The sequence below is a fragment of the Clinocottus analis genome, unplaced genomic scaffold (genome assembly GCF_023055335.1).
Source record: "Clinocottus analis isolate CAN_PGR_092001 unplaced genomic scaffold, fCliAna1.0.p SCAF_7, whole genome shotgun sequence".
NCBI classification, from domain to species: Eukaryota; Metazoa; Chordata; class Actinopteri; order Perciformes; family Cottidae; genus Clinocottus; species Clinocottus analis.
The window spans coordinates 13,489,258-13,503,784 of NW_027176229.1; the positions used below are offsets into that span (position 1 = coordinate 13,489,258).

The 14,527-nt window shown below is 40.2% G+C and overlaps 1 protein-coding gene across 2 annotated transcripts; it reads left to right on the top strand.

The window, feature by feature from the left end:
- Positions 1-29: 29 nt before the first annotated feature.
- skic3 (SKI3 subunit of superkiller complex) lies at positions 30-14,323 on the top strand. 2 transcript variants are annotated; one of them, XM_068604796.1, is made up of 41 exons: positions 30-141; positions 487-587; positions 713-856; positions 1,099-1,190; positions 1,363-1,438; positions 1,524-1,670; positions 1,841-1,939; positions 2,075-2,183; positions 2,345-2,485; positions 2,631-2,729; positions 2,935-3,059; positions 3,645-3,731; positions 3,955-4,058; positions 4,557-4,683; positions 4,888-5,067; positions 5,217-5,341; positions 5,458-5,708; positions 5,818-5,920; positions 6,028-6,210; positions 6,388-6,535; positions 6,617-6,695; positions 6,965-7,026; positions 7,116-7,172; positions 7,259-7,327; positions 7,775-7,849; positions 8,081-8,222; positions 8,346-8,439; positions 8,551-8,628; positions 8,738-8,862; positions 8,954-9,077; positions 9,184-9,408; positions 9,677-9,749; positions 9,914-9,967; positions 10,379-10,490; positions 10,877-11,005; positions 11,084-11,208; positions 11,385-11,549; positions 12,397-12,549; positions 12,825-12,955; positions 13,720-13,843; positions 14,021-14,323. In XM_068604796.1, the coding sequence occupies exons 2-41, from the start codon at positions 498-500 to the stop codon at positions 14,096-14,098; spliced, it is 4,704 nt and encodes a 1,567-aa protein (XP_068460897.1). In that variant the 5' UTR covers positions 30-141; positions 487-497; the 3' UTR covers positions 14,099-14,323. The 2 variants fall into 2 exon arrangements, with proteins under 2 accessions (XP_068460897.1, XP_068460896.1); XM_068604795.1 differs by having other exon boundaries at positions 104-175.
- Positions 14,324-14,527: the final 204 nt, after the last annotated feature.

Genomic DNA, 14,527 nt, shown 5'->3' on the forward strand with positions numbered 1-14,527 from the left:
GTTGTTTTTGTTTATATCTGCAGACTCTCAAGTGGATTTAAGTGCAGGTAATTTTATTTTGAAATACCAGGGGCGGTGTAAGCACTTTCTTTCACTTCCGTGTCACCCAACAGGAGCAGAGCAAGTTGACGACGTAAACAAGTGGGTTTCCCCAACATCTGCAATACATGCGAGGGTAACAGCTGAACCATCTTGATAAATAAAGTTGACCTTTTATGTATCAATGAAGGTGTGAAACCAGTTGTCATTATGAGGTGGTGACGTAGTTTAGAGGCTCTGAGAAGCTCACAGCTCGTGCTACTTAGCTTTAAATGTAGCTATCCAACACTGCTAACAGTTAAACTCCAGCTGACTAATTTAAGAGTTTACTGTCAAGTCAGGTGGTAACATAACCTGCCACCCATAACGGTCAACCTGAGTTAAACATGTTATTTTGCGGGTAGTGATGCCAAAATGTTTGTTTTTATGTGTCTTTATTTTACTCAGATAATTGCAAGATGTCTAATAAAGAAGTGAAAGCGGCACTGAAAAATGCGAGAGAGGCCATAAAAAACAAAGAGTACAAAGACGCTCTGAAACACTGCAAGGTAAATGAAGCATCTCCCATTCACACGTAAAAAGAGATTAAGCGCGTGAGGTGCTGCCTGCGGTTGTGCGTCTCTTCCCCGAGTTGTTGTATAGCTAACTTTGCTGTTTTCCATGTGGGTTTTAGGCTGTTTTGAAACTTGAGAAGGACAATTATAATGCATGGGTATTCATCGGCTTGGCAGCCAGTGAACTGGAGCAACCTGACCAGGCACAGACAGCCTATAAAAAAGCTGTGGATCTGGAGCCTGAGCAGCTGCTAGCATGGCAGGTAAGGTGGGAAGATGTAGTGGTTGATGCCTGCACCTGTACTTCCGGGCTTTAAACGTACTATATACTGCACCTAACTGCACCTTGAATGTCTTACACTGAGGGCAATTGATTTACTGACATGTATCACTTAATTAAACAAATACATTTCCTCCTAGATGTTACTGCTGTGTTGTTGTGTTATTGTGTAATACTACATCTTTTCTTGGCCGTAGTAATAATCATGAACTGCATTTTTTTTAGGGTTTGTCAAATCTTTATGAGAAGACTGATCAGTGGGATTTTAAAGTTGAGCTACCCAACGTCTACCAGAGGCTTGTTGAGCTATACGCAAGGTAACCTACTGAAAACCTCTTGAGGATGTTTTTAAAAAAAAAACTGTCCAGGAAGTTGTATGATGTGTTTGCTTTCTCCTAAGTTAACTATTGCAACATGCTGTTTTGACTGGTTTAACCTTCATTTTGCAGTGTTTTTGATTTTTTTATTAATGTTCTCCATTATTAACAGCTCAGACAAAAATAAATGTTATGAGATCATCAGGAAGCTGTCGGATATCTATCAGTCTGACAAAGAATATTTAAAGGTATGTCATTTAAAAGCATATTGGTTCAATTAGAAATAATACACTGCTTTTTACGCATTAATTACACTTTTATGTTTCCACATAGTTGGCAAAGGTTTGGCTGCTGCTCATTCAGGTGAAGGAGGAAGACGCTGTGGACAAGAAAGAGTTACTGCAGCTATGGCTACAGATGACCCAACTCCTCTCAGACTGCCTTAATGAGGAAGAGCAGGACAATGAAACCCAACAGCATGTACGATTTCTCCAATTGTTGACTTAAACTTGTGTATGAAACACTTTGCTACACATTAGAGTTCACCACCTTTGTTCTACTAGTTAGATCAATATTTATTAATGCTGCTCTTTGTGCTGATATTTCTACTGCATCAGCCTTTTGGTAACTGTTTTGTTTGTGATCATCAGGTAATCACAGCATTTGAGAAGGCCATGGTTCTCATGGACCCTGTACCAGGAGAGCAACACAAGAAGGTCTCAGCTGATTATGTCAAATGCCTTTCTAAAGTAAGTCCACCTTATCTGATGTCTATCTCACCACAGTGTGTTTATGTAAAATATTAAAAATAGACCACCATATTCTTAACCCTGTACAGTCATGTCCTTAATCACATGCTTATTATGAATCCTACCTTACTGTAGCTGCCTAAAGAAGAACCCAAAATGATAGCGGCATGTGAATTCATGCTGTCCCTCTACCCCAACCAAAGTTATCCTCTGGAAACCCTTTGTTCACACTACCTCAAAACAGGTAACATACTGTGATCTGACTCATTAAATATGAAATCACAGAATGCAATAATTTACAGATATTCATATTGCCTTATACTGGAGTCATATGTAAGCATTGAGGCGAATCTTTGGCTTTGGCACTCAGTATCACTCTGAGGACTCAATGTGTTTTGTTTGAAGGTGTTCAGAATGACGATGCAGTCAGCTGTTTCTCCAGACTCCTTGATCTGGCCCCTAACAGCGGATTAGGTCACTTAGGTCTGGGCACCAAAGCACTGCAAGAAGGGAGGTTTAAAGATGCCATTAAGGACCTTGCACAAGGTTAGTTTGTGCATCAACACAGAACATATCATGGACTTAATGTAAACAACACCTGAACATTTCATACTGAGACACTTTGTTACATCTCTGTATTTTAGAATGTTTTTTCTAACTACACATAATTTATATGTTCTGTTTTTTTTAGGGTTGAAGAGCATGAGCTCCAGTACAGGATGGTGCAGTCTGGCTGAAGCTCAGTTCAAAATCCAGAGATACTCAGACTGTGCTGTGTCATGCTCCCAAGGTTGGTTTAGTCTGCTGAATCACTACGTTATCCAGATTTGATGCTGATGAAAATGAATAGGGCCAATCAGACTTCATCCAGAGTTTGTGGAAAAAAACAAAACAACATTTGTGAATGAATTAAAGATGTTTTCCATTGTTTTCAAAGGATAACTATGTTTAGTCCCTGGAGCCGAGGGTAAACTTCTCTGTCTGGTTTCTATTAGGTCTGACAGTATGTGTGTCCGGAGACAAGGAGCTGAGGCTCAAACTGCTGAAGCTGCAGCTAGAGGCTTTGGTCAGGAGTGGGGGAGAGACGGCTGCAGAACAGGCTTTGGAGACATTCTCACAGGTAATTAGGGGTGTAACAAAATATTGAAAATATGATTAAAGGGAAATAATGTTTTATAATATTGTATTGATACTTAAAAACGCTGTTGATTTTTGATTGGTAGTATACATACAAAGATGAAGTCAGTGTCTGTGTCGTCTCATAGTAGAGCTAAGATCTCGGATGTTACATGGACTGGGATAAATGCAGATGCTGTTCCTTGCGTTTCTGATGGATAACATTTTTACTCAGATTTTAGGCATATGTGTGCGTTATGTACAATAACATGTTTAATATACTTCTACACATACTACCTTACAGCAATAAATTGCATTTAATTGCAACCCCTGAATCATGATAAGCATAGTATTGTCGGTTTCTTGCCAATACACAGACCTACAGGTTATGTAATTGACTAATTATCTGTTCCTTCAGCATGGAGGATAATTTTGAATTATCTTTTTTGGGTATTAAGTAATTCAGAAGTTAAATGTATTATCTTCTTATTTGGGGTTCAGTTTGAACATATTTTGCAGTTGTAACCTTGGACATGAATGCGTCGCACTACATCAAAATAAATTACTATGTTTATTGTTTTTTTTTTAGATACCAAATGCTGAAAAAGACCCAGTTTTAGGAGCCCTTAAAGGACGAGCGTACCTTAACAAGGGACAAGTTGATGAAGCACTTAAGGTTGAAAACTTTTCACCTACTCTATTATGTAATACTATGATGAAAGCAATATTACAGAAAATTGTTTTTTTTGTGTAAATTTGGGCAATTTACAGAATTGAACACTTAGAGATAACAGCTTGAGATAAAATGATGTCCTCTCTTTTAATATAAAGAAGAAAATGATGTATTGTATTATACACAAGCTATAGTGATATGTCTTAAACTAATGTGTCTTCTGTAGATGTCATCAGAGCTAGTGGCCTCTAACCCTAATCTGGCCCAGGGGTTTGTACTGAGAGGACTGGCACAAATGTCTCAGGGCCAGCAGCAGCTGGCAGAGGAGAGGTAAACACTGCTTTCTTTTTGTGTGGATGTGAGATTTTAATATGCAGCTATGCATTTTCCTCAACTGAAAGTTTTTAGCATTATGGGTTTATCTACAGGCAGAAAGGGAATATAATATAAATATCTATGTTTTCACAAGTGTATTAAGTCCTGAAACTAAGAATTGTTGTGTTTAGCTTAGAATATGCTCATAATATCTACATAGTGAGTGGATCCTCTTCGCAGAGTCCGCTGTGTTGCACTGCCATGTTTCTACAGAAGCCCAGAACGGACAAACCAAACACTGGCTTTAGAGAGAGATTTTCTGTTACGGTCATCGCTGTGGGTGAGCAGAGGGGTGTTCAGTTGATTGCAATCTGCAACCACACTGTAAGATAAATGCTGCCAAGTCCCGCACACTGTCCGTTTTAAACCTATCTAAAACCAAACAATCAATATGTGTGGTGCCAAGTTAATTTTCCAAGGTGAACTTTTAACTATTGCTCCTCTGATGTTTAGTTTCCTAAAGGCGGCAAGCCAAAGCCCAGACTGTGGAGAGTATTATTTCCTGCTGGGACAACTCTACTGGGACATGGGAGAAGAGACCCGAAAGGACAGAAGCAAAGCCCATACACATTTGCTCAAGGTTAGTACATGTTTTGTTTTTTGGCAGGGGAGGGGTACTTTTTAAAATATATTAATAAAAAAAAAAAAATTGATGGTTCGGTCTATAAAAGATTAGTGTTAAATCGATTAACTTGTGAAATGTCACAATATGGTTATTATTGCAAGAAGTCAAGTGTAGTGCTGAATGGAATCTTAGTTTGAACGTTTAATTTGTCCTCTTCAGGCTGCAAAGCTAGACCCACACCTTGGTTGTGTATTTCGCTACCTTGGACATTACTACCGTCAGGTGGTAAATGATCACAGCCGCTCACGGGGATGCTATAAGAAGGCCTTTGAGATGGACAACAATGATACTGAGTCTGGGGCTGCCTCAGTGGATCTCAGTATGGAGCAGGACGACATGGTGAGTGGATCTGTTGATGACGAGACACAAACTCAGTGTACAGATACTTTGTTGTGGTGTTTCCTTACAGGTGCATCTTTTTTGTCTTAACCCTACTCATGCTCCTCTTATCCCTATTGTATTCTCCAATCCTTTTTTCAATGCAATAGGACACTGCCTTAGCAATACTTGAGTCAGTGATTGAGAAAGCCACACCAGGCTCGGCTAAATGGGCTTGGATGAGGCGGGGGCTGTACTATTTAAAGATCGGAGAGAATCAACAAGCTGTATCTGAGTAAGAGTTTCAAATCTCGGATAATTATTATTTGACCTAGGTCTTTATATATTCTCCATCAACATAGGTATTATTATAATATGAGCATTGACTATTTAATGTATGTATGTGTAAAGTCTGCAGGCAGCTCTGAGAGCAGATCCAGAGGACTGGGTGTGTTGGGAATGTTTAGGTGAGGCCTACTTAAACCGCCGGAGTTTCACAGCTGCCCTAAAGGCCTTTGGTAAGGCCCATCAGCTTCAACCCTCCTCCATTTACAGTGTCTACCAGGCTGCTGCTATTAAACAGACCCTGGGCAAGTTCAAAGAGGCTGTAGCAGAGTACTTGCAGATCACAATGCAGCAGGACTATGTACCTGCCCTTAAAGGTAAGTGTTTGCATCAATGTATCCAAGACCGTACCTTTGTTTTAATGGTATGCTCTTTTTCATATATCTGATATATGGACATTTAATCAGATTGTTATTATCTGTTCAGGTCTTGGGGAGTGCCAGCTGTCTCTGGCAAAAAGTTTAATGGAAGACTGCAGAGATAGAGGAGCCATTGACCTTATTCAGCAAGCCATACAGAACCTCTTCCGGTAATGACTAAACATTAGTTTAATCTGTAAATATTACAATTACATCTCAGTATCGCACAGACTCAGAATGTTATCGATTCATTAATTCCCATTTCCTCTCTCTTCAGAGCTGTGGAGATACATCCAGACATGTCCTGTTTGTGGAAGCTGCTGGGAGATGCTTGCACCGCAGTCGTTACTGTAACGCCAAACAGTGCTCAAGTTTTAGTGCCAGCTCCACTCGCTGGTTTAGACCCCAACATCCAGAGCCACACACTGAACCAGGCCCAGACACTCAAAGTTGGTGAGAGGTAAGACCACAAACAGGCATAGATGTTTTCCAAGATGCATATACTATTGTTACTCTGTCAAATAAGCCATTTATTATAATGTAATGGTCTTTTTGTTGCCCCTTGGTACAGTGTTGTCCCTGTTGGCAAAGCATAGAATGTGAACACTAAACATTAAGTGCATGTTTTTGTCTGCAGGTGTTATGCTCGCGCTTTGAAGCTGATGTCTGAGGTTCCCAGCCTTTGGAATGACCTAGGACTCAACTACTATCGTCAGTCCAGCCTATCCAGCTTCACAGAGGACAACCATGATTCTCCATCTGTGCTCCTGGAGAAGGCCCAGCAGGTATTTCACACAATCCTGCTGTTTTGCATCGCTTTCCTCCGAGAGATGGTGTTTTTAAAGATTTTTTTTGTCTCTTTTCAGTGTTTAAAAAAAGCTATCATGATGGACAGTGACAATTATAGCTACTGGAATGCCCTGGGAGTGATTTCCATGAGCAAAGGTAGTAATATATTAATGAATGAATATTGTGCCACCTTAGTCATATTAATAAGTGCGGTCTATCCCTTTGCGTTTACTTGACCATCAATATTCCATTGGTAAAAAATAAGTGCTGTATGGTATGTTCCTCTAGATACATTTATTCAGTGTGGGATTGTTGCTGTGAAATGTTTTTCTTGTTAAAATGTTTGTCTTCAGAGCAAATGTTGATGATCAGACCCTTGCCTAATTATATATGGAAATACAACTTGTTGCTTTCTTTCTGTTCAGGTCTAGAGAACTTTGCTCTGGCTCAACATTGCTTCATCAAGTCCATACAGGTTGAACCAAATGTATGTAATGCACATTCTTTAAGTTGACAAATAATATTTTCACAATATATTCTGATGTTCTTATGGGTTGTTTTAATATTTTGTTACAGAATGTTGTTGCTTGGACCAATCTTGGTACCCTGTATTTTAAGAACAGCAATATTGAGGTTTGTGTGTGATATACATTTATTTATATATGTTTACAGTGTTGGCTGACATTTTTCTCTGTTAAAGTTTGGTCTTTTTTTTTTAGCTTGCACACAAGGCCTTCAAGATTGCCCAGTCGCTAGAGCCGCTCTATGTCAACTGCTGGCTTGGACAGGTAGAAAGACATCTTATGACAATCAAGGAAATGGACGCTTGGGAATACTTGCGTCCAAGGGTTAAAGGAAGAGTGTGTAGCATTTAGGGGAATATGATGGCAGAAACAAAAAATGTTATTAATAAGTATATATACACTCTCCATGTGGGGCGGATCTCTTCACAGAGTCCACTATGTTTTAGCGCCATGTTTCTACAGTTTCCCAGACTGAACAAACCAAACACTTGCTCGAGAAAGGCAATTTGTATCTTTTTTTTTGTGTATTTGCAAGGTTAAGGAATATGAAAGCTGTTTAAGCTTGTTGTGAGTTCTCATGATGTTTTTGATAAGATGACAAATTAGTATTCTTGCAATGCAAAGATTTCAAATTCAGTTGTAGGTAAGAAACTATGTTTTTGGTTAGTTTCAACTGTAATTTGATTCTTGTGATTCTTGTCCTTTTACCAGGCGCTGATAGCAGAGAGAGTGGGAAGCTATGACACCATGGATCTTTTCAGGCACACCACTGAACTCAGCACACATGTGCGTGACCTCCTAAATCCATTGGGGTTGTTTTTGTAACTCATTAGCTAGCATATAACAGTTTAATCTTTGCTTCAACTTTCTTTATCACTGCTATATGAGTGTTCAGCTGTAAGCCTTTTACTACAAGCAAGTGATTAAGAGTGATACCATAATTATACAATGTGTATTCTGTCTTGCTTTGCCTGTGTCCCTCTCTACATCTCTATACCACTCATCTTTACTCGTCAGATGGAGGGAGTGAAAGGTTATGCCTACTGGGTATGTTCCACCCTGCTGGATAAGAGCAACAGAGACTCTGAACTGTACCGCTACAACATAGTCCAGATGAATGCCGTCTCTGCTGCTCAAGTGGCACTCAGCAAATACACAGGTACAGTTTATATATGTGTGTAGATGTGCATGCAGAATCCACAGATCACTTTGTTGCATTTGGGTCATATGAATCTAGAGCCTGATGTTTGGTGACATGAAGTTTATTCTGCCTCCCTCCCAGAGAGGATCCAGTCTGACCCTGATGCCTTCATCATGCTTGGTTACCTAAATGAGCATCTGCAGCTGAAGAGGCAGGCCTTAAAGGCTTACAAAAGGTGTTTGCCTGAATTACTTTGACTGATTCTGAAGGCTCACAGTTGAGGCAATGTACCAAGAAAGAAATGAGACAAAATATTTGTGTCTTATTCTTAACTCTCTTTCCTCAGAGCTGTTGAACTGCTTCAGTCCATGTCCCTGACTGAAGAGCTGGCCTTTGCTCTGGGCAGCTATGGACGTGCTTTGTGGTAACAACCAGCTTTCTTATTACCATGTACTTAAACCATCTTTTAGAATACTGTACTTCAGAAATACACCAAAATCAAAAATCTTTATATGTCCGACTGTCTTTTGCAGCACCCTCGGTCAGTCAGAGGAAGCAGTGCGTGTTTATAATTCCACTCCACTGCAGGAGCTCAGTGATTTGGCCGGGCTGGCTCTTGCCTACTGCAGGGCAGGACTCATCCCAGAGAGCATTAACGGTGAGGACTGGGAGACGCACTTCAGTCAGAAATGATATACGTGTTTACATGCCAGAGTGAATGTGACTAAATAGTTTTGTGTGTATTGTAGCCTATGAACGTGCCTTGGCTGTGGCTTCCGCTGAGAAGGAGAAGGCTTACATCTTGACGGCGCTGGCTCTGCTTCAGCACCGACAGGGTAACCTAGACTCAGCCAAGACTCTGCTGTTTAAATGGTGAGTCCAAGTTGTTGGATGGACCTTACCAGTAGTTCTGTAATATTAGTACTTGTGCAATACTACAAGCTAAAAGTATGTATCTCTCTGCTTTCTGCTTCAACAGCTCAATGTTAAAGGAGCCAATCTCAGAGTCCCTGCTGTGTTTATGTGCCCTGGGGTTGGTCCACAGTGACGCTACACTAGCTGCTGCTGCCCTGACAGAGTTGGTAAAGCAAGGTTCAGCCTCTGTGAACGTTATAGAGCAGCGATGTCTTCTCACCTGCGCCTTGCTCGCCCTGCAGGGCAACTACAGCGCTGTGCAAAGAGAGGCTTCTAGAACTGTACACAGGTAAAATAAACTGCCTGTTTAAATTGTTTCGCGTACCCAACTTATGTGCTGTGCTCTGCAATGCCCTAAATTTACTTTTAAAAAGATCAATTATACATTAGTGTGATCAAACTGTACTTTTGACACTGAAGGCCAGATCTAAGGACCATTTTGCACCATTTAGAGGATCGCACAGAACAGTACCCCAGACAGTGAAACAACATATTAATATATTTTCATGCAACAATTTTATACATAAGGTATAAATTGTAATCTGTCTTCTTTACAGCAATCCTGGAAACCCATCTTTATGGGCTCTGCTGTCCAGGCTGGTACCACAATACTACCCCAAGAAGGCTAATGTAAGGCTGCATACACACATAAACATTACACACATCCCAAGCACAAACAGGAAATCTTTTTTACTCACACACATTTAATTGAGCAGCCTCAACAACATTTTGCGATAGTGCTACTGCATGTTTAAAGGGGAAGGGTTCATAGTTTTATCTGCTGTGTATTCCAGGGTGGCGCGATTGCTGGTCATGTTGCCTGTGTCTCCAGTATGACCCAAGGAAAGGTGAGAGAGTGACTGTATATTTATGCTTAAAATGGCTTTGTGTATGTTTTATCTGTTGTGCTCAATGCCTGTCTGTCAGTTTGAACTATAGTGTATAGTATAGTATATAGTGTTACATCTATTTTACACTGGGTAGGTAAGCATCCAAACTAGGACTGCCAGCTCTTGAACTGTTACTTGTATAATCACTCTTTTTGATTTTAGTTGACTATTTAATTCGATTAGTCATTTGTTAGGATTTTCAAACACAAGATGGTGCTTTTGTGTGGTTAATTGTGTTTTTTTCTGATCTGTCCATTAAATCACCTAATCCATTAGTGAACAAAATCATCAGTATTCATATGCTAAAGTAGGTATTTTTGCCCATGCTTATCCATGAAATTGATCTGTTGTAACTTTTGTGTCCTGCAGAGGGCGTTGTTGTACAGTGGAGTGAACCAGCTGGCTAGTGGCAGACACTCTGGAGAGGACAGTCACAGAAATGCACTGAAGACTATGCAGAGAGCTGTGCTGCTCTGTCCTGGTAAAACACATGCACACAGACCCAAATGCCCTAAACTACCTCACAAACAACCACACACTTATCATTGGGAACTGGAGAAGTGGACAAGTGGGACAAAACTCAGTATTTGGAAATAAATTTGTGTAAATTATCTAATTTAGATGAAACCTAGTGAAATTATGTGCATATTAAACCACTTGTCTTTTAGACAATGGTCTTGCTATATATATATATAAATACACACACACACACACACACAGTAAATTCATGTTTTATGGATTTGTTCTGGCACAGAACATCTTCATATTGATTCTTATTCTCTAAATGTAACACTATCTTACACCTACCAAGGCAATACTGTGAAACGTCTGAGTTATCTGAGTCTCCATTCTTCTCTCTACTTTCAGATGATCCAGCAACGTGGGCAGGATTAATGGCTGCCTGTCACACAGAAAATACTTCCTGTTATCTTTCAGGTTCTGCTCCTCGCAGACGAGGACTGGAGCAAACACTCATGTCAGTGGTTTCTGAAAAAGGTGTGTGCATTGGTGTGTGCGTCGGTGTGTGCGTCTGTGCACATGTTCGTGTATAACAGACACTTTTTTGTATCCTAGTGCATAACGTGGAGGAGATAGAGCGCCCCTTAGCCCAGGCTCTAGAAGGCTGGGTACTGAAACAGGCAGTGACTGGTCTCATGTTGGGGGGACAGTTAGAGGAAGCTGAAGCCCTCTGCTCACAGGTGGGATTCAAACGCACGTTCATACACAACCTCAAGATCGTTATCTGATTTAGTTAATTATAGAAACAGTTAGACTTGCTTCAGACAGTAATTTACGTAGGTGAAGTATTACAAGTTACATGTGGGGCCTAATCTTTCCACTGCTGTGTTCCTCATGCTCTGTCTGCTTTGTCCAGGTGCTGAATGTTTCTCCAGAACATCCGGCAGTGATTCTGTCACTGAGACAAGTGCAGTGTCAGCGCCTCTTACTGGCTGGGGGTGGTACTGTGCTCCCAGACTCTGTGCTGGAGCAACTCCACAACACCGTGATGCTGAACCCCACAAACCTTGGGGGGTGGCATGTAAGTGAAAATCATTTTAATACCAGTATTTAATTGCAATAACTAATAACTAACTAACTAATAACTTAGTGACACGCTTTTAGTCATTTCAAGCATCAGTTGTTTATTAGTACAACATTTTAAACAGCGCTGTTGGTCGCACAGATACTAAACTCTTAAAAGACTTGAAAATATTGATGGTTTCAGTCTTCAGTGGTCACTAGTTTATGAGATTTTTTTTTCTTCCCACCACAAACTGTCCTGCTTTCAGTGGCTGAACGGAGACCATTTATGTGTCTTATTTAAGACCTCGTATTGCTGCACTTATCATCAAAAGCTGCTGCCAGCATGGGGGAAGCAGCGTGAACATATTGGCAGATCTGTGCCTTGGAAAATGACCAGAAATGTTGCAGCATAAATGTGGAGTTAAAATGTGTAGCAATATCACAAGGTCATAGTCTGTTCTGTACAAACAAAGAGCATCAACATGTCGTCAAGCATGTTATGAACTGATTGCAAATATAGTGTACATGATATTTCTCTTAGTCCTCAATATTGTAATTGTATCATAGTACTAGCTGACTAATAACTGACACTATACTAGCATGTTTTACCAATAGTTTTATATTTGCTTTATCTTACTATTCTTCCGCGATTATCAGATGTATACTCTTGAGTTATTTATGTTATTTTTTACCTCTTTCTTTTTTTCGTCTCGTCTTCTAATCTCTCTTTAAATCTTTATCTGATATTGCCTCAAACAATCTTGTCTACGCCCCTCTTCTTTCACCTCTCATATTTCCTCTGCCACTCATCCTGCTCTAAATCTCTTATTCTCACCTCTGCCGCCCTATTCTCCTGCTTGCAGTGGCTGGCTGAGGTGTTTCGTAGCCAGGGCCTGCTGGTTCAGGCAGGGATGGCTTACAGGCAGAGTCTGCAGCTAGCCTCACAGCTCGGCCTGCACAGCAGCCAGGTAGCCAGCCTGCTTCGACTAGCATTGCTAGCTCTAGGAAACTGTATGGTGAGTTCCTAGGTTTTAACATGAATCTAAATTCGGAATATTCCCAGTTTTTTTAAGGTGATGAAGTACAGCTGATACAGCATATACTATAAAATATAACTATAAAATTTTATAACTATAAAATCTATCTAATTATAATTACAGCCTCTAGCTCTGATAGCAGTTTCTAAAACAGTAGGCAGTATTTAACTATATTGTTATGTGTTTAAACACATTACATGTTTAGTTGATGAATAATGCTTCTCTTTGCTACTTTCATTCTTAAACTTTCTCAGGCGGGTGTTCCAGGAAATGAATGGGCGGACATGATACTAGAAGCCACCACTGAGGTCTTGAAGCTGGGTTCATCTCCTATGGCCCTCCTCTTCCAGGCCCTGCTGCACTATGTGACCAAGATGACTGCCAGGTCAGTGATTCTCACTGAGTTCTGTTTCAACTACAGCAGCTAGTATTCACATGCATGTTGCAAGTGTGTTGTTCTGTGTAGATTTGAAAATGATTTAATCCCATTGGCATGTAATGATATATGATGTATAGTAACTAAATACATCATAACATGCCTGAAACTTCAGATGTATGACCTCATCTGTCTTTTCAAGATGTTGGTAGTTTTGAAACTGCAGAACCCAGACCAGCAGAAGGAAATTGGTGCCAACTGAACTGAAATACATTTACATAATGCACCACAGAATTCAGGACACAATTAAGAACACAATACAAATAAAATTGTACAACTGGGAAGAGGCCCCGGGGAAGACCCAGGACACGCTGGAGGGATTATATCTCCCGGCTGGCCTGGGAACGTCTATGGGTCCCCCAGAACGAGGTGGAAAATGTTGCGGGTGAGAGGGAAGCCTGGGTCGGTCTGCTGGGTGTGCTGCCACCGCGACCCGACCCCGGATAAGCGGCGGAAAATGGATGGATGGATGATTTCAGCAAGACAATAAACAATAGCACCAGCCCTCCCATTTCATTTGCTTTTAAGAGTGATATTTACACAGACAGCACAATTACCAATGTATCTTTACTGCTCATTTCATTCACACATTCTACTTCTAATTGTTGGTTGATGTGTATGAGACATCCAGAGAATGAAATTTAAGTGATTTTGGTTACAAGTTACAAGGCTCATGTTCTACTGTTGGCCATTTCTGCCTGTGCTTTCTGCAGGGAAACAAGGCGTTTGTTGGAAAGGCTGGCTTACGCTCAAGACTTCCCAGTGACAGTGGTGCAAGTGTCCAGCTGGTACCTCCTCAGACACCTGCATGCGAAAAACGACGAGGATCTAATGAATGTGAGCACACAGCTGTGTCATAGCTACACTGGCACCAAATTAAATCCTTTTTGTGTAAATATGTATTAATTTAAAATGCCTTTTTCCCAACATGACTGAAACTAGTCTGCCTCGCATTCTTTTGTCTTAACTTTTGTTTGCTTTTACACAGCTGTGATAAAGACCCTTTTTTTGCAGGTCCTTTTGCAGCATGCCAAAATGAAGGGAGACAAAAGACTACTGGAGTTTCATTCAATGCTTACCTCTTCATCCTGAGTTTTGAAAGTCTACAAATACATCACTATGAAATCATGCATCTGTTCTGGGTCGCTTAACCATATATGAAATAATATCAAACTGGACACATTTGGTCTCATAGCTTGATATTTATTAAGGTTATATCATTATTTGGTTTTACATTATACAGGTTAAAGGCACATTTGTCAAATAGACTCCACATAAAGTGTCCAATGTCCACATTCAGATTCAAATAAAGGCATCTTGAGCAATACAAAAAAAATATTGTTTCATTTTGATTCCATCAAACGCATATTGATTCGTCAATATAACAAGAATGGAGTACAAAGTAGATCATTTTACTATAAAGTAAGTCAAAGTATGAGAAGATGTGCATCAGTAATTATTGGAACATGTTGCACCAACTACAGTGAATTATTGATAGTTAATCAATAATTGTGAAAAGGA

Excerpts from the sequence above, each read along its gene's own strand:
- skic3 (XM_068604796.1), top strand. The coding sequence starts at position 498 with ATGTCTAATAAAGAAGTGAAAGCGGCACTGAAAAATGCGAGAGAGGCC. Across the intron at positions 2,486-2,630 it reads CATTAAGGACCTTGCACAAG|GGTTGAAGAGCATGAGCTCC; the intron begins GTTAGTTTGTGC and ends TGTTTTTTTTAG. Across the intron at positions 6,211-6,387 it reads ACACTCAAAGTTGGTGAGAG|GTGTTATGCTCGCGCTTTGA; the intron begins GTAAGACCACAA and ends TTTTGTCTGCAG.